The following is a 24,364-nucleotide window of genomic DNA, read 5'->3' as shown; positions in this document are numbered from 1 at the left end:
CCCTTCATTCCTGATGAAGGGTTCTTGCCCGAAATGCTGATTTTCCTGCTCCTGGGATGTTGCCTGACCCTGCTGTGCTTTTCCAGCACCACCCTAATCTAGACTTTGATCTCCAGCATCTGCAGTCCTCACTTTTGTCTCTGAGTTGAATCCAGTGTAAACATATCCCTCCTTAAGTATGAACATTGTACGTTGTGCACTAAGTGCACTCGAACCAATACCTTGGGGATTTTTGGCAGGATTTCCCTATTTTACACTTCTTCCCTTTTGAAGTAAAGGCCAACATCACATTACCTTTTGTAATTATTTATTATGACTGACTGCTAACTATTGAAAGCAACACCCAGATCCATCTGTGCCAGAGCATTCTGCATTCTCTCCCTCTTTAAGTAATATCCTGTTTTCCTATTCTTTGGCTACAAAATGGCTTCACTTAGCCTTAGGGAGAGGCCCTGTCTGCTAACCTTGCAAAGTCTAGTAAAATGCCAGCAGTGGCAAGAAGGTAGCTGGTTTGCCACCACCTCTACACAATATTTGCATTTCCCTGTCTCCCAGTTCACATTCTGAGGTACTTAGCAAATTCATTCGCAAGCACACATGCTGTGAAAAAAGTGATAATTTTAGCATTGATCATATTTATTTTAAAAGTGGTTAGTTATTGAGGGTAAATGTATTTATATGTTTTCAAATTTAGGGAAGATATTGCAGAACAGCACCAGAGGACTGATGTTCTTTTTTATGAACCTGCTGCCATTTACAAAATATGAAGTGTTTGTAACTGCTGAGACAATGGTTGGACTTGGACCAAAAGCCAGTGTTGAAATCACTACGTCATCAGAAGGTAACTTGAAAGGATGTAGTGGAAGATTGTTGCACATCATTGAAATAGTAGCATGCATCTTGTAACTGGTAGGTTTTTGATTATTTTCATTTTATTTTGCATTTCTGGTGAGTCAATGAAATGGAAGCTTAGCTGGCTGCTATAATAATGGTTCTATGTAAGAGAGATCACGTTAAACACTGAGACAGAAGGACAGTGTGTGGTTAATGAGGTCTTTCTGTTTGCTGCTGCTGAATTTTATTAACTGCCACAATAAAGTACATCCCAAAATGCTCCTTGAATGACACACAAACTGTTGAATTGTAGCTAAAGTCAGAAAAAGCAAGGAAACAGAAGAAAAGAAAGACATGCTATTTATAATTTTGTACCAAGTAAGACTGACTGGAGGTTATTTTAGTAATAAAATAAAAGTAATGGCTGTTGTGTGAATCAGACACATCTTCTTGTGAGTGTGATTTTAACACACAATTTTGGTCCCAGTTGAAACTGATAACTTGAAGTTGCCCGTGGAGTGTTAAATCAGACACCTGCAAGTTTAAAACTCAAATCCTAATTAAACATTATTTTCATAAAGCAGATTGTTGATCTACTGTCGCATTCACTGTCCAAAGATGTGACATGTGCTGGTTGACACACCGCGTGCTGTTTCAGCACGACTCAGGGACTATCTAAGAATGTAATCTCAGGCACTACACCAGACATCTTGATGGAGAAGGGCGAAAAGGTGTTCAACAACCCAACTGGAATGATATCTAACTCGTTCTCCTGGCCCTTTCACCCTTCTCTCCTGCATTAATGGATGGCCTCATCTTTCCTTCCTTATACAACTGAACACTAAGGCAAATGTCCAGCACCAAGTTGGTGACCAAATGTTTCCTTGCTCTTGGTGACTCCTAGGAAGCTGTCCAATAAGTGAGTAGCACAGCATCTACTAATTTTAGATGAAGCCCTCACAGTTCCCAGAATTAATGTTGATGGCTGGTAAAGTCTGACAAAGTATGTCAGAAAGTCTTCCAGTCTAGCAGCAAGTGGACAGTAAAAGGTGATTTTCATTTAAGTAGTGCTGAAAATTCTCAGTGTAGTATTTTCCTGGATGATCACTTCTGATACCCTTTAGTAATTGTCGCTCCTACCGTTTTGTGGTAATGAGTAAGGATTATTTAAGGTAGTTTGCTTTCACAAATCGTCCTTTGTCTTTTCTTTGTTTTGATAATATTAGTGGTAGAGGATACACTACTATAGAGTGTCTACAGAAGAGACACTTTTGAGTAAAGGCGAAGACATTATAGCAGTAAGTGGAAATACATTTCATGAGGCATATTATTAAAACCTTAGGGAACTGATGCAGATGAATTTACTCCCTTCGAAAGGTAGAAGATAAAAGCTAGTAGAATTCAGTTCCACCCACAGACTTTGTAGGCTATCAGTAGAATGGGTGAGACCAATATAATGCGAACAATGTAATACCTTGTACAACATCTCCCCTCAAGCTTTATTTTCACCTTAATGAACCAATTATAGATCATGTATACAAGTCTACTATATTTACTATTACTGGATCTCCTCCCAAGTCTCTGATTTCACAAATGTAGATGGTCTGGATGTTTCACTTTTCACAGACTGAACTTCCTATGGATTTGGCAGAATGCTAGATCTTTCACTTGAGGGCTGTTGATCTAGGTCTGATCTGTGGATTATTTCACTGCTGAAGGATCTATTATCTCTCAGATATCCTTTGCAGAGGAAATTACATTGCTGTTGGTCTTTTACCTTATCTGAAGGACCTCTCATCTGAATTTTATTTGCAGAGGAACCTTTCTCCGCTACTCACAAAATTATCTGTTAACATCATTCAGCTAACCCTTAACATCATGAATGTTCACCCTGTAGGACTTTCGCCCCTTTTAAATCCTGAACTTCTGGATCAGGCAGTATATTCCTCATTGAAACAGCTACTCTCTTTTTTACAGTATGCTGGATGCTTAAACCAGGAAATTTATTCTTTTTGTGGGCATTGATTTGATTTCTATGAGGTCATATGCAATTCCTCTTCATTGATTTATAATGAAATGATGTGGAAGTGCCAGTGTTGGACTGGGGTGGACAAAATTAAAATTCACACAACACTAAGTTATAGTGAGCGTCGCTCCGAAAGCTAGTGTGCTTCCAATTAAACCTGTTGGACTATAACCTGGTGTTGAGTGATTTTTAACTTTGTCCACCCCAGTCCAACACCGGCATCTCCAAATCAGGTTTATTTGGAAGTACAACCTTTTGAAGCACTGCTCCTTCGTCAGATACCTTCACCAATGCTCTGAAAGCTTGTACTTCCAAATAAACCTGTTGATTTATAATGAAGACATCTGCAGTCAGCCTTTGTGGTTAGTTGATTGTGGAAGGAGACTTCTATATGCTCTCAGTTTTGTTGTTGAAAGATTACTGTTCACAAAGCACAAGCTCTGTCACCGGCATTGAGTGTTCTGTTGTATCAGTCTGTTCTCCAAACTATTCCATCGTCAGAACAACATCAGTGAAATATCCTTGAATAAGGTCAAGTGTGTTTTGCTGCTCACATTTGCTATCATTACATGCTTCACCTTGAAGGTTTTAGCTTTTGATCTGCCTTCAGTGATGACAGGAATGTTTTCCAGTCTTGACTATTGTATGTACATCTTGTCTTCATATGAGGCACAGAGAGTGTGTGAATGGCTGAAGGAGTCGAGGAAGAGCCTGGTGGAAAGGGAGGCATGAGAAATTGCCAATGTGTGGCAAAGTTCCAGAGGGCCAGGAACCTGATAGAAACAAAATGGACACTAAGACTGGCAATATATATAGACCATCCTCCCAACTGTGTTCCAATTGGGGACTTAGTCCCAACGTAATCTCCTTTCTGCCATGTTTTCCCACTCATCCTCAGAAGAAGAGAGAATTTGGGGGTTACGTGTAAGGTCTGAAGGTGTTAAAATCATTATTAAGCTATGAATGCAAATTGTCTAGCAGAAAAATAAACTCCTGTTCCCTAAGGTACAAAACATTGCATGGAACTTTCTGTTTACTTTACTGTGCTTCCTCTTGCTTTGTTCCAAAGATTTGTTAATCAGAAATGGCTTCCAATTTTGCTAAAGGATCCAGGTCTAAAGCCACAAAATGATTTTGTTTAAAATGTTAATTGACAGTCAAGTGTGAACCCAACTGCAATTTTTTTATGGTGCTGCTTTCCACCTCTTTTGTTATTAATCTGCATCAAATGCATAATGGACATTTCAAAAATAATGTTCAAACTTTGTCACAGGATTTTTAAAAATCTATTAAAGTAAAAATGTAAACATTATTGATCTGCTACCATTAGATGGCAGTCATTGACAGAGTTGCTACCCTATCCACAAGAGTATCTCAGTCCTAATTAAGAGAACAAAACTAAATGCTGTTTTCTGATTACTTCTTACAGGAAGTGTATTCAAATGTTTTGTTTCTTTGGATGTTAAATCAGTTGATGGGTGCCATCCGACTCGATCTTTAGTTTGTCAGTATTTTCAAAACTTGGATTTAAATGTACTAACTTCATTTGGAGCTTTCAGAATACCCCCCAATCCGCTGTCTTAAATTCCTATTGTGGCTTAGTTCTCAGTTCAAGACAAAAACAGAAATTGCTGGAGAAATTCAGCAGCATCTTTGGGAAGAAAGCAGAGTTAACATTTTCAGTCTGGTGACTCTTCATCAGAACACATGCCTCAGTTCCCTGCTTTAATGTTTGAAGAAAATGAAGAGGGGAATTTTTAACATGGATGGTGTATGTATTTAGGCACAGATGGAAGCTAAATCATGGAAAGGCTTGAGTTGTCTGTGAGCTTCAACCCACCGACATCTGTATTTTAGTCCAACATACAAAGGTGTGTGCAGGCAAGCTCTTAAGGGAGAGGCGAGTAATTAATTTCAATTTGTTAATCATTCAGTAAGAGTGATATTAGCACACTTTTTGGTCATATAAAGGGTGGATTCAAGATTTTCGACGTTTCGGGCATAAGCCCTTCATCAGGAATGATGAAGGGCTTATGCCCGAAACGTCGAATTTCCTGTTCCCTGGATGCTGCCTGACCCACCGCACTTTTCCAGCAACACATTTTCAGCTCTGATATCCAGCATCTGCAGACCTCACTTTCTCCTCCTGGATTCAAGATTCCTCAGGCTATGGGAATCACTGGTAAGAGCAAGATGAGAATATAGTGGTAGTTTAGAGAACTGAATATGTAACAAACCAAACAAAAATTACTCCTTAAAATTGGCAAATTTTCTGAAGAGTCACAATCTGACACATAAGGGTCAGCTCAGCACTTCTTCAGAAATATAGAACCGTACTTCTTCAGAAATATGGACAGTTCTTTTTAGAGCAGAACTATAAAAGGGAACCAAACCAAGTCCCCCTTTCAAAGCAGCCAATTGCTATATTCCGAAATTTTAAGATTCTGACAGCAACTTTGACAGCTGCTGTCAAATCACAAGTACATAAAGGAAACTGTGATTACGGTGCTGGGAGGGTAGAGTGCCAGGTAAGAAGAATGTCAGCTGAAACCTGTGAACAGATTAGAATGCCAGATAAGTAGAGGGAAGAGTGCTAGGTTGTAGTATGTTAGCTGGGTAGTATTTCAGGTAAGTAGATACTAGTTGGATATGGTGTCAGCTAGGGAGGGGGTATGCACCATGGTTATAATATCAGCTAGATAGAGGAATTGTTTGCAAGGTGACAGGTGCCAGCTGGATAGAGTGTCAGAAAGGAGTGGGTAGGGTGCCAGGGGTAGGATGTCAGATGAGTGAAAAGTGGAGTGCCAGGTTGTTAAGGTGCCAGCTGTGCAAGGGGTAGGCTGCCAGCTGGTTAGGATACAGAGTGGTTAGGGTACTAGTGTGACAGCCTCTGGGCCATATATGGACTCTTGTGAGTTGGATGTCTCTGCAGATCCCCTGTTTCCTATGGAGCTACCGATCTATTATCAGCAGACTGATGGCTCATCCAATTCATGATGTTCAGCCTGCCCTCACTACACATGGTGCCTCTGTTGTTGTGGTCATCAACTTAGTCCTCAGCTGAGGTCCATAGGAACACAATGTATGTGACAATGTATCAGGTAGATTAGAGATCCAAAATGTACATCAGAACAGTAAAACTCCAGAGTGTATAAAGTAATTAGTCAGCTTGAATGTTGTGAACAAATTCTTTCATGTAAGCAAGTGCAACCAGCTGTGAGTACTGAGTACTTACTGACATAGTACCCTGTTTTGATGAGATCCCCCTTTAAGTTTTGTTAAGCATCACTTACTTCTCACTTTTCTTTCACTGGCAAGTCTCAGGACACATAGGATAAAATTAAATTTCATATTAATATGGCTGTAATTAAGTGATTAACCTATTGAAATTGTAGCTCATCTCTCTTGAGGAGATCGCTCAAACTTAACCAAAACCACTGTGGTTTAATGAGGAAACTGGTCAGTTGACACATTTGTATTTCTTTAGGAATTCACCCAAATCTATGTGGTCACCAATGTTACAACGTTCTTGTCAGTATGGCCTGAACATCCATAGATTCATTATTACAGTGCACATTCAGCAAGATTACCTGGTATTGTGATAGACCAATCTTTGGCTCAAAGAATAGAAATTACTTTGCTGTCCATCCTTTTTCATTTCTCACCTGCAACTGTTCTCTTCTGACTGTTGTTGGGACGTGCTTACTAATGGCCATTCACTATTGCATTACAGCGATCATTTTTAAAAACTGATCTGGGATGGTAAAGGTCAGGGAATTCAAAGATTATGAACACCAGAGCAGATTCTGTTTCCAACCCATACTGAAAATAGACAAGCAGGAGGCTGGAAAAACTCAGAAAGCCAGGCATCAATAGGAGGTGGAGAAGTCAATGTTTCAGGTATAACCCTTCCTCAGGAATGGAGGTAGGGATAGGGGAAGCTGCAAATAAAGAGACGTGTCGGGGAGGGTATGGGTGGGAAGAAGGGTGGAATAGTGAGGTAGTAGTTGGTGAACACAGGTAGTGAGGCTGGCCTGGTTGGTCAATGGGAGGAATTAATCCGGTTGGTAGCTGTCTCTCGCTTATCTACTTTAGATTCCAGCATCTGCAGTTTTTTTGTCTCTCCAACCAGGTCATATCCACCTATCACACAGTTCACCGATCACTATCTCACCATTCTGCTCCCCTCCCAACCCAAACACTTCCCCAGCTCTCTTCATCTGCAGCTTTCCCTCCCCCCACCTCCATTCCTAAAGAAGGGTTATACCCGAAACTGTCCCACCTCCTGATGTTGCCTAGCTTGCTGTGTTCTTCCAGACTCCTGCTTGTCTACTATGGATTCCAGCATCTGCAGTTTTTTTTGCCTCCATCTCATATTGGAGCACACACATTCCAACACCTTCAGCAAAATATTTACCTCTCTAACTCATGTGGACTCAGCTCAATTACAACATTATTGAGATCAATTAACTGATTGCACTCTGAGTATTCAAGTCCAAACTCAAGCTGTATGGCTTATTATTGCAAAAAAGGTGTTTTTTTCTACTGTAGTATTGGTGAACCATGGAATTCTGTTTTCATATTTATTGTCACCTTTTACGTTTGCTGTATTATACATAATTTGCAACTTGATGGGTGGACAAGTGACCTGTTCCTGATTTGCCAGTGATGCTTTTGATCTGTTTTGCAATAGATGCCTACTCACATTTTAATTTATCTTCAAAGTCTAAAATGTTGGTTGAGAATTAGGCATTCGGATGCTGATCCTTCCTCTCCATTAAAGCTTCATATCCTGTAGCTTAATCAAAATTATTTTCGATTATTTGAACTGCAATGTGAGAACTGTAGTGCAGAACAGGAAACTCATAATGTGAAATAGATTTGTAAAATTACTTGTAATGGCAATTATGGCTCAAATCCTAATCTGTAATTTATGTCTGTACCCTATTAAAGTATTGAATCTACAAAATAGAAACATGTTTATATTTGAACTATTCATCATTTTAGTTCCAGGAGAAGTATTTGATTTTAAAGCAACAGAGGTTGAAGCTAAATCTGCAAGATTGGAATGGGGAAAGCCTCGTCAACCAAATGGAATTATTATTCAATATCAAATCACTGTCTTTCTAAAGGAGTCTCAGATATCTGTACAAAATATAATCTTGACAGAAAACCATCAGGTATGCTGTTTATTTTGTTTTTCCTGGATGTTATAAACTTAAATAACATATAGTTAATTTATATTTTGTATTAGTTAAGTTTCACACTGTAGACGTGTTCCCTCATGTGGGGTTTGATATTTAATTATCTTTCCATTTATCTTCATTATGATGTAAGAAACCTACTATGGATTAATTCTTACATAATAGCATTGCTCAAAGACAGTTAAGGGCAAGTCATGACTGACAAATTCGAATGAGTTCTTTGACGAGGTAACACAGGCAGTGGATGGGTGTAGTGCTCTGGATGTTGTATATTTGGACTTTCAGAAGCCACTTGATATGGTGCCACATGGTAGGTTGGTTAGAAAATTACAAAATGTTAGAGATTGATGGTCATTGGCAATATAGATTAGAAGTTGGCTAAAAGAGCGTGGGTATAGATGGGCAGTTTCTGAGACTGGAGACGAGTTGAAAATGGTGTTCTGAACCCCTTGCATTTTCTGATTTATATAAATTATTTGAAGATGAGTGTTGAGGGGTAAATCTCTTCAGAGAGGCATCAAATTCAGAGAGACATTGACAAGTTGGCCAAATGGGCAGACACCTGGCAGATGATTTACAATGCAGAGAAATGCAAAGTAATGCATTTTGTCAGAAAAAGCATGGAGAGGCTCACTGATTCAACTTTGAGGGGAGTATAGGGGCAGAGGGACTTGGGTTTCATGGACTACTTCTCTGAAGGTGGCCAGGCAAGTTGAAACAGTTATTAAAAAGACTGATAGGACCCTTGAATTTATAAATAGAGGCATAGAGTATAAAAGCAAGGAAGTGGTGCAACACTTCTACAAATCATTGGTCAGTCCAAATTTGGAGAATTGTTTTCAGTTCTGGGCATCTTATTTAAGTAAGGATGTTAAACCCTTGGAGAGAGTGCAAAAAGGTGATTTACCAAAATGATACCAGGAATGAGGGTTTTGAGATATAGGAAAGATGAGAGAAATTGGGCATATTGCCTTGGGGGAAAGAAGGTTAAAAGGTGACCTCGTTGAGTTTGATTTTCTGTTGTCATAGGTACCAAGATACAGTGAAAAGTACTTTGTGTGCTATATAAAGTGCATCAGGATAGCAGAACAGAGTGCAAAATATAGTGTTACTGTCTGTTGGGATCCATTATTAAAGTTAGGCAGTGTAAGAAACTTTATTGTTAGGTAGTGCTCACGTAAGGTAGTATTAGCAAGTCTGGAACTTGTTAGCTTCACTAGACAACAGTAAGCCATTATGTTACACTAAGAACAGGCTGAAAAGCTGATGGCATAGCCTGAAGAGACCCCAGGGAGGGTGAGAGATAACAGGACATCACAGACAAGATGCAAGAGATATATCAGTATTAATATTTGAGAGGTCTGTTCAAAAGTCTAACAGTGGGGAAGAAGCTGTTCTTGAATCCATTTGTATATGTTTTCAAACTTTTAGATCTTCTGCCTGATGGAAGAGAGTATAACCAAGGTGGGCGGGGTCTTTGATTATGTTGGTTGTTTTCCCGAGGCAGTGAGAAGTATGGATGGAATTAATGGATGGGAGGCTGGTTTGTGTCATAGACTGGACTGTGTTCATGACTCTAGTTTCTTGCGATCTTAGGAACAGCAGTTGCCATACCACACTGTGATGCATCTAGGTAGGATACATCTATAAAAATTGGTAAAAGACCTGTGGACATGCTGAATTTCCTTAGCCTCTGAAAAAGTAGAGACATTATTGTGCTTTCTTAACCATTGCATTGACATGGGTGGGTCAAAACAGATTATTGCGATTGTAAACAATTTTGACAGCATAAAGAAGCAGTGAGTCAATCGCCTCCTCTGTACTGTAACTTCCTATGATTCTATAGCCCAAGAACTCATTAGGCTTAATTGAAATAATAATCAGAGGGGTGGTAGGTTAGAGCAGTCATAGAATACCTTAGCAACAGTTCCTTGAAATTGGAATTTCAAATTAAACTTGAGAAATGATTACAATATGAATATTCAACAAATTATTTAATAGAAAAAATCGTTTGAATGGTAAGCTAGGAAAGTTGGACTGGATAGGAGGGTTAGAAAGGAAAACATTGGAAAAAAGCTGTCATTGATTTACAAATTCAGTATTCTGTGCATTCCTTCTTGATCAAGTCAAGCTGATATCTTAAACAATCTGAATATCCGGCTATTATACAGTCAAAATTATACTGCTCAATGACCTGTGTGTATTGGGGGGGGGTGGGGGGGGGGGGAGCTGTGTAAGGAGTGGATGTTATTAAAGGGTGAATTCTAACAAAGACTTGTAGTAACCTTAATTGGATATTCATATCTTTTGCATGTTTATTTCTTCAGCTTCTCTTTAAAGGCAAACAGAGCCTACATTTATTGAAGTAAGGGCAAATACCAACATTAAGCTGTCTTATCTTCCAACATGTGCATATACAAAGCACCATTTGTAACTCTTTTGTTCCATTCAGCTTCATTTTGCTTATCATGGTAAAAATAAATAGTGAATATGCCAGGCAATATTCTATTCCAGAAAGCCAGACAGTGATGGATAGGACTACAATTGTTCAGAACAAAAGCCCAAATATTTGTTTTGAACCCTAGTTGGATTGAAAGTGACTCATTTACCTTTAAATGTTCTTCTGCGCTAGAAATTCTTGGACAAGGGGCCTCCTGTAACTAATCTGCCCAGGAATCCAAATATCCAAAAACAAGTAAAAATCAGCATAGAAACTTGCACCCCTTCTGCAGCATTCAGTACGCCATGTTCTGTATCTCGAAGCTCCAGTAACTTAACCAGCCACTTTGACAGCTTCATTGAAATGGTAAATATGTAGGATGTCTCACAAAGAAACAGAGTAGTGCCAGCAGACACCTTGAAGAGAGAAGGAATCACATATAGGCACCCCAGAAATCTCTTCTTAATCACTTCAGACATATCAGGATCCCCTCCACTTCTACCCTACCTAAATCCCAACCCTGTAATGAATGAGGGTGAGCCTGTAACTGGAGAAGCCACTATAAATACATCTGTGTGCTCTCACCACAAACACTCCCATATTCAACTGCCCAAATATTCCAGGCTAATAGGCTCCAGTATTGAGGAGGCTCCCACCACTACAGCTTCAGATCCAGGGACTTGTAGTCAGGCAAAGGGAAAACATATTTTCTGAGGGCACATAGATGGCTTCTATAAATAAATATGCTGTTTAAATCATCATGTGCTTGATCAACTATCATTTTAGCTGGCTACATGGCTACCATGTCATATTTAATACCCTCTTCATATACTAGAAGAAGTATAGAAATTATAGTGATGAGTCACTGCTCATCTCTGAGAAGTATCCTGGACAACAATAGATTAGATTAGATTACATGCAGTGTGGAAACAGGCCCTTCGGCCCAACAAGTCCACACCGACCAACCGAAGTGCAACCCACCCATACCCCTACATTTACCCCATTATCTAATGCTACGGGCAATTTAGCATGGCCAATTCACCTGACCCGCACATCTTTGGACTGTGGGAGGAAACCGGAGCACCCGGAGGAAACCCACGCAGACACGGGGAGAACGTGCAAACTCCACACAGTCAGTCGCCTGAGTCGGGAATTGAACCCGGGTCTCAGGCGCTGTGAGGCAGCAGTGCTAACCACTGTGCCACCGTGCCGCCCAGACACGGTGGCACAGATTTCAGACAAAAATAAATGAAGAATTTATGTAAATCAGAAAGAAATCATTGGGATTTCTCTCTCCTAGGCTTGGTTTCTTTCTCCACAATTGACTCTCCCCTTGCTTGAAACCTCCAGACATACCTGGTCTTGTCTATATTTTATGAATCTTTACTGTTGCTTCCTAAATCCAGATCTATCTTTCCTCACCCCCGTTTGAATATTTCCAATCTGGTTTCTTTCCCTGCCTGAGCAGTGAAACAGCCTTAATGAAAATCATAAATGGGATTGTCTATAACTGACCATAATGCATTATCCATTATTGGCATGTCTGTGGAATTTCCAGCAGCTCTTCCACAGCTCTGGCCTGTTATAAAAACAAAAAATATTAGCAACACTGAGAAAATCAGGTAGCAGTTGTGGAGCAAGAAACAGTATTCATTTCAGCTCAATGCTCTTTCATCAAAGCTAGGTAAAACTGGAAATGAAATACACTTAGTCTGCATATAGTTTGAGATATGATTCAAGCAAATCCCTTCCCCAAGGAGTGAGAAGCCTCTGTAGTTGTTGCAATTTTCTTTGTTGCCATTTATTTTTGTATGGCAAATTTTGCATCCTGCATCTCATGTGGAACAGAGCTTACCTTCCAGCAGAAAAAGACAAACCCATGAAAGGGGACAATGGAACAAATTTTTCATGCTTGAGCAATCCAGATGGGATTCTATCCCGACTAAGTGTCCTTTTTGAAAGGCATGAAGCCTCCTGGAGTTCAAGTGTTGAGGGTTCTTCATCTATTTTCAACATGGCAGGAAGCTCTGATAATGGTGTAAAATATAAACCAAAGGATGTCTGACTCATAGCTTACTGTAGTGGTCAGGCCACTGTGTTTATTTCTCATGGTGAGTACTTCAGTTTCTGCTGACTTCAGAGAAGCAACTTTAGTGATGGGAAGTCAAGTGCACCCACTTAAGACCTTCATTAATATCTCATAGGCATGGGCAGTTTGGATTTCTTGAAGTCCAAGAAACATGCTGATCCAGTGTTTATTTATGCAGTATGATCCTGTCTTTTGCACATCAGTCTTGGCTACTTTCATGCTGTACAGCAGTTTAGTGGTTGGGTTTATGAATGTAACATGTGGACTGTTTTTTACATCAGTGATGGATATGTCAGCTGAGTAGATACAAACCTCAAATCATAACACATAGCAATTACTGTTAAATAACATAAAATAATAAGAGAGATAGGGAATAACAACAATAGAATCTAAAACTTTGAACTTAACACCACTATGTTTAAGGACAACAAGAAATGTGAGAAGTTAAAATAAGAAGACAGTACTTATCTCCTAGTGGTCACCTGGGATCCACCTCCTTCTTTCATTTATCCTGCTGGCTGTTGCTTCCTATATCAGTTTCAGTTAAGTAGAAACAAAGTTAAATGAAATCACATGCACAATTAGGTAATCAAGATAAATATATATCCAGTAAATCAGGGAAATTGAGGAGCTAAATTTATAATTGATAGTTATTTGATACTAATGTTCTGACGAAACAACTGAATGGGTAACTCAATACAACCTTGATTTGTTCAAATATTTAAGTTATTGAAAAATATATTCATGGATTTTTTTTAAATTCTAGAATATGAATATGGGAAACTCTACTGAACCAAAACTTCCTGGTATGTTGGTCACAGTCTCCACTACGTTGACTTCAAAAACTGATGCAATATTTACAGACGTGGATGAAGGCTCTGCTGAGCTGATATCTGATTCCTCATCTTTAGAACCTGCAGTGACTTTGCTGACTTTTTCACCAGCTAAGGAATTAACCCCTGTTAATTCAGACTTGCCTGAGACAACTACTGTACATGAAAAAAGCATGACTGCATCTGTGCCTGATCAACTAACATCACATGCAATCACTTATTCTCAACCTTCAATGCCTAGTACCGCACACTCAATGGCTGCTACTGGATTCACTGAATCATTTACTAAACCAACAACCTCTAGTTTCTTGGGGCCCTTTGAATCTCATCCTGCAATCAACACGACTCTCAAGCTGAGATCAGTGTTGCATAAAAGATCGCTTTCTGCAGTTGTCAAGGCAGGTGGAATTTCTCTGCCTTCAAGTGCTTCACCATTTCTTCCTCAATGGAGGCTTCTGGCTAATGGCCTTCAAAATATCACTGCTGGTAAGTAGGTCACTGCTCCATTATGTAGTGACAACAGGTGCTGATGACCTAGTGACATGGCCATGTAATTAGTATATACACTTGCTCTTGAAAGTCACAAAGCATTTTTAAAGATTGTATGTTTTCAAAGCATAAGCAAAGGTTCTTCTTTCTAAAGTGAGAAAAAAGTATTAAAATTATTCCAGGTTGTTAGAATACAAACACATTTTACAAATGTATTTCATTGTTTATAACAATTTGAACTTTGTTATTTTTCTATTTTAAAATGAGCTCATATAAGCTGAATAAACTGGGATTTATTTCACTGGAGATTGAGGGGTGACCTGATAAGAGGTTTATAACATCATGAGGGGCATAGATAAGGTAAATAGGTGGGGGAGTTCAAAACTAGGGTACATATTTTTATGGTGAGAGGAGAAAGATTCAAAAAGGACATGGGGGCAACTTTTTATACAGACAGAGTGGTTAGTGTGTGGAATGAACTGCCAGAGGATGTGGTGGATGCAGATACAGTTACAATGTTTAAAAGAAGACATTTGGACTAAGCACATGAATAAGAAAGGTTTGGAGGGATATAGGCAGGTGGGATTAGTTTAGTTTGGAAACATGGGCTAGTTGGACTGAAGGAGCTGTTTCTATGCTGTATGACTCTATGACTCTATGACTCTTAACTTCCTGCTGACTCTTTCTTACTTTTTAAAAGCTTATTTTGTTTTTCCAATCCATCTATGAATTTTACTCACTGTGAGAATTATTACATTCGACAAGGTTTTCTTCTTCTACTTTATGCAGAGAGTGAAAGCAGGCTCCAGGTCATTGACCCCACATCTGAACAGCTGTCATATGTTGTGAAAGAACTTGTACCTCATACTGATTACATTATCAGAGTGTCAGCATTCACTATTGTTGGAGAAGGACCACCAACCTACATTAACTTAAAGACACGAGAATATGGTATGTTACCAAAGAAACCATGATCTTTGTTTTAGAAATGAAAGTGATGTCACAGATTTTTTGAAGTTAACTAAACATTTTTCTTTGGTGGTTTTAGTGCCAAGTTCAGTGCAGAATATAACATATGAAAATATCACTTCTACATCTATTCTGATATTATGGGATCCACCTGCTATTCCTAATGGCATTATAACTCATTACACTATCTATGCTGTGGAGGAAGGCACAATTGAGGCATTTCAAGAAGTTGTAATGAGTAACAACATAACTCTAACAGGTATTTTAAATAAATAAATGTTTGTAACTTAGACACAAAGTTGACCGTCATGCTTTTAGAACTTTTTTAGAACTAATTAAACCTATTTGTGACATTATTTATTAAGGGCAAATTGAAAAGCTCATTGAAAAATACCTATAATGGGACTGTATTTAGAAATCTGTTAAAAATCACTCAACACCAGGTTATAGTCCAAACAGGTTTATTTGGAAACACTAACCTTCGAAGTGCTGCTTCTTCAGGTGGTTGTCACCTGATGAAGAAGCAGTGCATCAAAAGCGAGTGCTTCCAATTAAACCTGTTGGACTATAACCTGGTGTTGTGTAATTTTTAACTTTGTCCACACCATCCAACACTGGCTCCTCCAAACTTTAGAAATCTGAACTGCAAATCATCCTGCACTAAAATCCATGGAGGGTAATCTGTGGCCAAAGCTCTTTCAATCCAAGGTAAAAGTAAAGAAGATGTATTCTACTCTTGGGAGCATCACATGTTTACTGGAAGGGGCATCGAACAAAGCATGAGCTCTGAGAGATATTGCTTCAAATATCATGTACACCATTGCCCTTTTACATTCAGTCTTTCATTGTGCTCAAGCTGATTAACAGATGTTTTTGCTCGGAGAGGTGACAGCTAAAGATGATGAAGTAAATGTTGAAGTATTCAAACCATAGTTGTTCTATTTCGTTAAGGTATTTCTCTGTAGGCTAAGCAGCCATGTTTGCTGAGTTCTCTTAAGAGCCATTCATTCAGCACTGGCGTGCATAGACATTATGGATATTTCTCAGTAGTAATTATGGAGGCAAATCTTCTGGTCTCTGACTAGTCAGAGACCAAACACAATCTGGAATATGTGTGTTGGGACTCCTTTGAGGTTCCAACACACTGACTACATGGTAATTGCACAGCAAGTTTAAAGTTACGGTCAAACTGTGCGTGAGATTCCTCAATTTATTTTGATTCCAATTGAGATGCCCCATGTTTTCAGTTTCACTGGTGAAGCAGGTTGAACTGCTACCCCTTCTTCATTCACTCACCCCCTCAGTCGATCACAACAAAATTAATTTACAAATAATCCCTTCCCTTTTGGATGCATTTCTTCCAGAACAAATTCATTTCTGCTTTTAAAAGCTGTAAATTTACTCAAATTTTATTGAGTATTTTATTACTGAATGAAGAAGAAATAATAACACAACGCACATATGCACAGATTAGAAATGAGATGGGAGTCCAAAAAATATGTAAGTTAAAAAACATACACAGATCATGGTTCTGCTCGCCGAGCTGGAAGTTTTTGCTGCAAACGTTTCGTTCCCTGGCTAGGGAACATCATCAGTGCTGTTGGAGCCTCGTGTGAAGCGCTGCTTTGATGTTTCTTCCGGTATTTATATTGGTTTGTTCTTGCCGCTTCCGGGTGTCAGTTTCAGCTACAGTGATTTGTATGTGGGGTCCAGGTCGATGTGCCTGTTGATGGATGTTCTTGCCATTTCCGGGTGTCAGTCCGGGTACCTGGACCCCACATACAAATCACTGCAGCTGAAACTGACACCCGGAAGCGGCAAGAACAAACCAATATAAATACCGGAAAAAACATCAAAGCGGCGCTTCACACGAGGCTCCAACAGCACTGATGATGTTCCCTAGCCAGGGAACGAAACGTTTGCAGCAAAAACTTCCAGCTCGGCGAGCAGAACCACAACAACGGATACCCGAGCTACAAATCTTCAATCAGATTTTAAATACACAGATCAGTTTCTGAGTTCCTTGAGCAGTAAACAAGGGATGTAGCAGCATTATGCTGGATGATACTTGGTAACATTGATGTTGGTAGGTGAACAAAGTACTGTGAATGCTGAATCTGAATAAGAAACAGACATTACTAGAATTTGGCAACATCTGTGAAAAGAGAAACAAACTTAATGATTCAGATCCAATGACTTTGCTTCGGAACAGTTTTGATGAAGTAATGAGCATGTTATTCCTTACCACATATCAGTCTCCTTGATTTATAAGTATACTTCGGGTTATTTTCTTGAGTGGCTTGATAGGGTGTGGTGATCTGGAGGCTTGAAGCTGTGAGCTGTAAACTGTACTTCCAAGATAATATCATGTGTGATCCAGATCATAGCAGATTTGTGTGGCAAGCATTCATTAAGCCTTTATAAAAATAAAGTTAGTAGGTATTTCCATGCTGACATCGCAGCCTTACATAATTTGGTTGTAGAAAGCACTGAGTATTTGATATCTTGATAGTTCTGTGATTGTCAATGATTATCTTGTATTGAAACACTGCTGATAGCATAGGCCACAAAATGTAAGGACCAATAGTAGTTTTAAAATATTTTGAGAAAGCAGATGCTGCATCCTGCTGTCTCCTGACATTAAAAATGAATCATGCAACTGATTTCTCTTTATGTTCCACATGTATTGCTTAAGTCATTGTATAACTTTTAACATGGGAGTGGTATCATGCCTCAGATCTCCACTCAAATGACTGCAATTAATTTAACTCCTTTTCCACAAATTCAGATATTTCTGTTTACATTTATAGGTTTAAAAAAATTTACAGATTATAAAATGAGGGTAACAGCATCAACCTCTGCAGGTGAAAGCTCAGTCTCTGAAAAAGATGATATTTTTGTACGAACTCTTGAAGATGGTAAGAAAAGTTTTGAAATAAATCAAATTTCAGCTTCCAATTATTTCTGTTATTACATCATTTACTCAACTCTCTTATTATTATAAACTTGTTTAAACTATTCTTATGCCCTCCTTTTCATCACTGGTTTGTGAAACAGATTTTCCAAGCATACTGTGACCTGTCTTGATCCATCCATCCAAAAGGTCTTGATAGCTACTTAACTGAAAGGTAGTTGCTTTTTCAGTGATTCTGGGAGCAGATTTTCCATTATGCAGGCTCAGTTTGGCATTAGGCATGTAAGTAACTATCATGGAAGATACAGGCCAGCTTTTCCTATGCAGTTACTCAGTTAATTATACATGGTTGTGAGGGTGGTTTAGCAAATCCTGCAATGGACCAAGGGAGGTAAATGCTCCGCACAGTATCTTGTGGGGTCGAAGGCCCTGGCATCACACGTAAAGGGCACGAGGATAGCATTCACTCATTGCAATGAGTATGACTCAGGCTCACAGTCTGGATGTCTGCACTGAACCTTCTGGTCCTTCCATCCTTGCCGGTCTGCTTCCCTTCCTTGACCTGTCGCTATTATACTTCACTCTCCCTCAGTAGTCCTCCATGCCCATAGCATGGCATAGATGAATACTTTCCAAAGTGACTTCAGTTTCTCTCTTATATATTTTTAAATTCTTTTATGGGACAATTACATCATTTAAAAGGCATCTGGATAGATATATGAATAGGAAGAGTTTAGAGGGATAGGGGCCAAGTATTGGCAAATGGGACTAGATTAATTTAGTATATAGAGTCATAGAGATGTACAGCATGGAAACAGACCCTTTGGTCCAACTCGTCCATGCCAACCAGATATCCCAACCCAATCTAGCCCCACCTGCCAGCACCTGGCCTATATCCCTCCAAACCCTTCCTATTTATATACCCAACCAGATGCCTTTTGAATGTTGCAATTGTACTAGCCTCCACCACTTCCTCTGGCAGCTCATTCTATACACGTACCACCCTCTGCGTGAAAAAGTTGCCCCTTAAGTATCTTTTATATCTTCTCCCTCTCACGCTAAACCTATGCCCTCTACTTGTGGACACCCCTACCCCAGGAAAAGACTTTGTCTATTTATCCTATCCATGCTCCTCATGATTTTATAGATCTCTATAAGGTCACCACTCAGCCTCCGACACTCCAAGGAAAGCAGCCCTAGCCTATTCAATCTCTCCCTACAGCTCAAATCCTCTAACCCTGGCAACATCCTTGTAAATATTTTCTGAACCCTTTCAAGTTTGACAACACCTTTCTGATAGGATGGAGACCAGAATTGCATGCAATATTCCAACAGTGGCCTAACCAATGTCCTGTACAACTGCAACATGACCTCCCAACTCCTGTACACAATGCTCTGACCTATAAAGGAAAACATACCACATGCCTTCTTCACTATCCTATCTACCTGCGACTCCACTTTCAAGGAGCTATGAACGTGCGCTCCAAGGTCTCTTTGTTCAGCAACACTCCCTAGGACCTTACCATAAAGTATCTAAGTCCGGCTAAGATTTGCTTTCCCAAAATGCAGCAGCTCACATTTATCTAAATTAAACTCCAGCTGCCACTTCTCAGCCCATTGGCCCAACCGAAGGGTCTGTTTCCGCGTTGTATGACTCTATGACTCTCGTGGACATTGCTGACTAGCTGGCATTTATTGGCTATCGCTAATTTCCCAAAGGGTAAGTAAGGGTCATATTGTCACGTGTAAGCCAAATCAAGTAAAAATAGCAGATGTTCTTCCCCAAAGGACATCAATGAACCACATTAGTTTCTTATGACAATTGCTATTAAGCCAGCTTTTTATTCCGGATGTTTAGTGAACTCAGATTTCACTGTTTGCCCTGGTGAGATTTGAAACCAGGTTCCCAGAACAGTAGCCAAAGGTTCTGGATTTCTAGTCTGGTGACATTACCACAATATTATCACCTCCCCATAGAAAGGCATCAGTCAGAAATCACATAATACTTGCTTGCAAAGAACTTTATTGTGAAGACAAACATAATTCTGGCAAGGCTGGCTTTTAATGAGCTTTAATGAGGTGCAGATGCATAGCAAATGGCATTGTAAAGTTTGATCTGCCTTATAAATGTCCAGGATACTTGCATCTCTCTGTCAGGAATCTGAGGTTGAGGTTCACTTGCTGTCATGTTCCTCAGTCTGCCTTGTTTCCTGCCTCTGGGAGCAGCACAAGACCCTGCCCGAAGATTTTATCATCCCCATTATGTGTGCAATCTGTTCCAAGTATTAATCATTAACTTTGTGAAAATGAAAATAATTTTATTCATCTTAAATTCATTTTTTCAATTTAAATCTAAGTACTGATGTCCAGTTGTTTGTGAATTGAATATATCTGACAATTTTCTACTTTGTGATGTAGATGCCAGTGTTATGTCAGTACAGGAAGAGCTTTGCTAGGAACATGACTGAAGCTTAGGTTTTCTATAGTACGATTGGAATTTTATCAGGATTCAAGCTGTTTGCTCCATCCAATTAAGCAGTTTCTTAATATCCTGGGGAGTGAATTGAATTGTCTAAAGACTAACATTTAAAGGCTCTTGTTGTTCAATAGGAGCACCCCACCTCCAGACTGAGAGACCCAGGTCAAGTCCCTCCTGCTCCAGAGCTGAGTATTAACATCTCCGAATAGATTGATTAGAAAAACATCGATTAAATTAAAAAAAGGCAAGCATCTTTGGTACAGAGGTTTCATGAGATGCTGAGGTGGATCATTCACCTGGATCTTCTGGCTGTGGATTATTGCATTGATGTGCTGGGCTCTCCAATCATTGAGAATGAGGAGGTTTTTCAAACTTGTCCCTCCAGTTAGTTGTTTAGCTGACTAACACTATTCATTACTGGCTATGGTAGGACTGTAGATCTTTGATCTGATCCACTGCTGTGGGATCACTTAGATCTACCTATAGTACTCTGCTTTCAATATTCAGGATGCATGTTGGCTTTCCACTCAACACTTTTTCTGAGCACCATCCTTGGATTTATTTTTCAAGCTTGCATTAGTTTGATAGTGCAAGTTAAACATTTTTTTATCATCATTAAATATTATAAGTATTTCCAAAACAACCAAAGATAACCAAATTACATTCTTTTCTGTCCTTTTCAGAACCAGAAACACCACCTGAAAACTTAACCTTCAAAAATGTAACTGAAACATCTGCATACTTGAGCTGGTCACCTCCAGAGAAGCCCAATGGAATTATTACATACTATGAAGTTACATACACCAATTGTACTGACTCTTTTACAATGAACAGTTCAGAAACAAGCATTTACCTAGAAAACTTAAAGAAATTTTCTCCCTATAACGTTTCTGTTAAAGCATACACCAAGTATGGCCATGGGAATCAAACCTCTCCAATTGTGCTTTTGGTGACAAAACATGATGGTAAGCACTGTTTTGTAATACTGAGAATTTTGGTTTCTGCCAAAAAAAGAAACTGAAGTACATTGCTGGAAAACCAGAACTTTTGCTCAATACATCATACATATTTTCTGCAGCTGGATTACAATTCTGATCTAATTAAACAAAACATCTGTAGTAGAAATTGATAGCTCCTTTTAACTGTTTGCCCAACTGGGAGAATTGTTTCACCCAAATGCTAACCAGTTACATGGGACTTGCCGTCCATTTATTCGTGAGAACAAAGAGTTAACAATAAACTGGCAGATTTATTCTATCCAAAATCTGTCCAGTTTAAAATATTCCAATGCTTTCTTTACAGTTCTTAGCAGTCAACCCTTTAATGTGACCTATAAGTACATTAGTTCCACTGAAGTAGTAGTTTCATGGAACCCACAACCAAATACCAGTGGCATTACACTATTCTATGTCGTAAACCCTTGGAATGTCTCCCACTCCATTCAAATCAAAAGACATTCGCATGTCTATCTAACTTTCTCAAATTTTCCCAGCACTGGATTGCTATTGTTACTAACACAGTATTTGAAAATGAAAATTAAACAAACTATATTCTGAATATGACTTCAGAATTTGATAATTTAATATAATAATGTGGTGGTCCTGACAGAACATGTTCATTATTTGGGATTATGAAGTTACCTGTGAAAGGATTGATAGTTAAGTATATTTGTAGGATTTGAATCTATTACTTCAAGGAATCTCAATGAGGTGCTCTAATTCTTATAGGAAATTTTAAAAATTGGTGCATATGTGCATTTCTGGGGTGAGTCATGCCAGATACATAGTGGTGTAGGCATTAGCAAACAAATGGTGAATGGCTGTCAGCACAATGCAGAAAGTGAGGACTGCAGATGCTGGAGATCAGAGCTGAAAAATGTGTTGCTGGAAAAACGTAGCAGGTTAGGCAGCATCAAAGGAGCAGGAGAATCGATGTTTCGGGCATAAGCCCTACTTCAGCGCAATGCAGAACATAATGTCAGTGATCTGAAACCAATGGTGCCACATTGAAGCTCAACACACGACTAATGCTGCCACTTAACCTATGGTGGAGAAGGAAGAGAAGCAGGAGCAATGTGATTGTTAAACACTCACTGAGAAGGACTAACAAGCCAATCCATTCTATCTAACTGCTACAAAGTCTATTGTTGTTGGGAGAGGTGTAGCCCTGGAAATCCTTAATAATGACTCTGAAACCCATCAAGTCATGGCATCAGGTCAATTTAAGAAATAAAACCTCCTGCTGATTACTACCTTGTGCCCCAAGTGCAATTAAGAATGAGTAATGAATGCTAACCTAACCAGTTGTGTTCACAGCCCATGAATTAATTTACAGAAAGTGTGAGGAGGATGAAGAAGAGAGTACACATTCTAGACAGCTCCTTCCTGACCATGAGAACATGAAGTTTACATCTAGGTGTGACTGCAGTAGCTGTAACATTGATTACTGATTTACCAAAATTCTCATACTTATTTTGCCATTCCTCTGATATTGACCATCACAGCATCCATAATATGAGTAAAAGCCACCATAAAATAAACAATCTAAACCAAATTTAAGAATGAATAAATTCCTTAGATAAATGTCAACTATTTACATTTGTGCATTCCTTCGTATCCACATTTCATTTGCCTGTCCTACTCTTTCTATGCAGTATTATACAAGTTGCTGCAACAGGGCTGATGGAAACCTGCTGAAGTGCAGTGAAGGAGCCTGAAAATGCCTATGAATAATGATTTTGAACAGTTTGATGAGGGTAGGGTAGGAAATGTCATTTTGCGAGTGACCTGCAAGTCTGTGCTCCATGGAGCCAAAACCATTTTCCTAAGCCTCTGCCTCAATAATACTATAATCTGTTGAAGTACAGATTATTGGACTTCTGTTACAGCTTGCTGGCTACTTTGTACGCTTTCATCCACAGTGATAGTAGTAGCCACTTGATCTTCCAATCTAGCAATCTGACCCACATAGCCTCAGTATTTCAGCATTCAGTCATCTGGTGGAAACCACTTGAGCTGCAATTGAAATTAAAACATTGATAAGATTAGATTAGATTCCCTACAGTTCAGAAATAGGCCCTTCGGCCCAATAAGTCCACACCAATCCTCCGAAGAGTATCCCACCCAGACCCATTACCCTACTAATGCACCTATCACTATGGGCAATTTAGCAAGGACAATTCACCTAACATGAACATCTGTGGTAGGAAACCAGAGCACCCGGAGGAAATCCACGTAGACACAAGGAGAATATGCAAACTCCACGCAGACAGTCGCCCGAGGCTGGAATCAATCTCAGGTCCCTGGTGCTGCGATGTATCAGTACTAACCACTGATTCACCGTGCTGCCCCAAGTAGATTGGTCAGTAGGTATTGCATTGTGACTGATTCCATTGTGCTGATGGACTTGGCCACCTGTATGCTTAGAGAATGGGTATGAGATCCATGCTGAGTTGTTGCTGGATTCTTTTGTGCTCCTTGATATTTACCATGAGCTTTAACGCAGAGTCAAGCATGTTGTTGTACCTTTCCACGAGTCACCACACTGAAATGCTCTTCTAATTCCTCTGGTGCAGGACACATATGCAACTTTGTTCTCCACTGAGCAGTATCTTGTCTTTTGCTCTTGTAGTCCAGCTGCATACAATCCCATGAGTATGTAAAAGCAAGGACTGCAAATGCTGGAAACCAGAGTCTAGATTAGAGTGGTGCTGGAAAAGCACAGCAGGTCTGACAGCATCCGAGGAGTAGGAAAATCTCTAGATTAGAGTGGTGGTTTTCCAGCACCACCCTAATCCCATGAGTATGCCATCCTCAGCATCTGCTCATGATTGTTGGTATGAAGACATGTGAGTCTTTCATCACTCTTCTTACTGTTACTCATGCCTGCCCAATTCTTGGTCATCGAAAAAGTGGGAATAAATTTGCGATTTGGGGAATTGGGTGGAGGAAAAATGAGCCTGTTCCTGGTTACAGGTGGATCTACATTCAAAGACACAGGCAATAGCCAGTCCACAACCAATCTAATAGAATATCCACATTATAACTATAGGTTTCACTATCTTTATTATATTATTTATTTGATCATA

General features: G+C 39.4%; 1 protein-coding gene across 1 annotated transcript in view; it reads left to right on the top strand.

The window, feature by feature from the left end:
• ptprq (protein tyrosine phosphatase receptor type Q) overlaps nt 1–24,364 on the top strand; it is a 181,552-nt gene that overhangs the window by 57,533 nt on the left and 99,655 nt on the right. Inside the window, exons 16-23 of the mRNA XM_060840057.1 lie at nt 695–841; nt 7,868–8,040; nt 10,697–10,870; nt 13,360–13,912; nt 14,705–14,866; nt 14,964–15,143; nt 17,695–17,802; nt 20,961–21,242. Of these exons, the coding sequence (XP_060696040.1) occupies nt 695–841; nt 7,868–8,040; nt 10,697–10,870; nt 13,360–13,912; nt 14,705–14,866; nt 14,964–15,143; nt 17,695–17,802; nt 20,961–21,242 (1,779 nt within the window). The remainder of the gene's footprint in view (nt 1–694; nt 842–7,867; nt 8,041–10,696; nt 10,871–13,359; nt 13,913–14,704; nt 14,867–14,963; nt 15,144–17,694; nt 17,803–20,960; nt 21,243–24,364) is intronic.

This window comes from Hemiscyllium ocellatum, chromosome 19, assembly GCF_020745735.1.
Source record: "Hemiscyllium ocellatum isolate sHemOce1 chromosome 19, sHemOce1.pat.X.cur, whole genome shotgun sequence".
Taxonomy (NCBI): domain Eukaryota; kingdom Metazoa; phylum Chordata; class Chondrichthyes; order Orectolobiformes; family Hemiscylliidae; genus Hemiscyllium; species Hemiscyllium ocellatum.
This window is presented reverse-complemented; position numbering and strand designations above follow the sequence as displayed.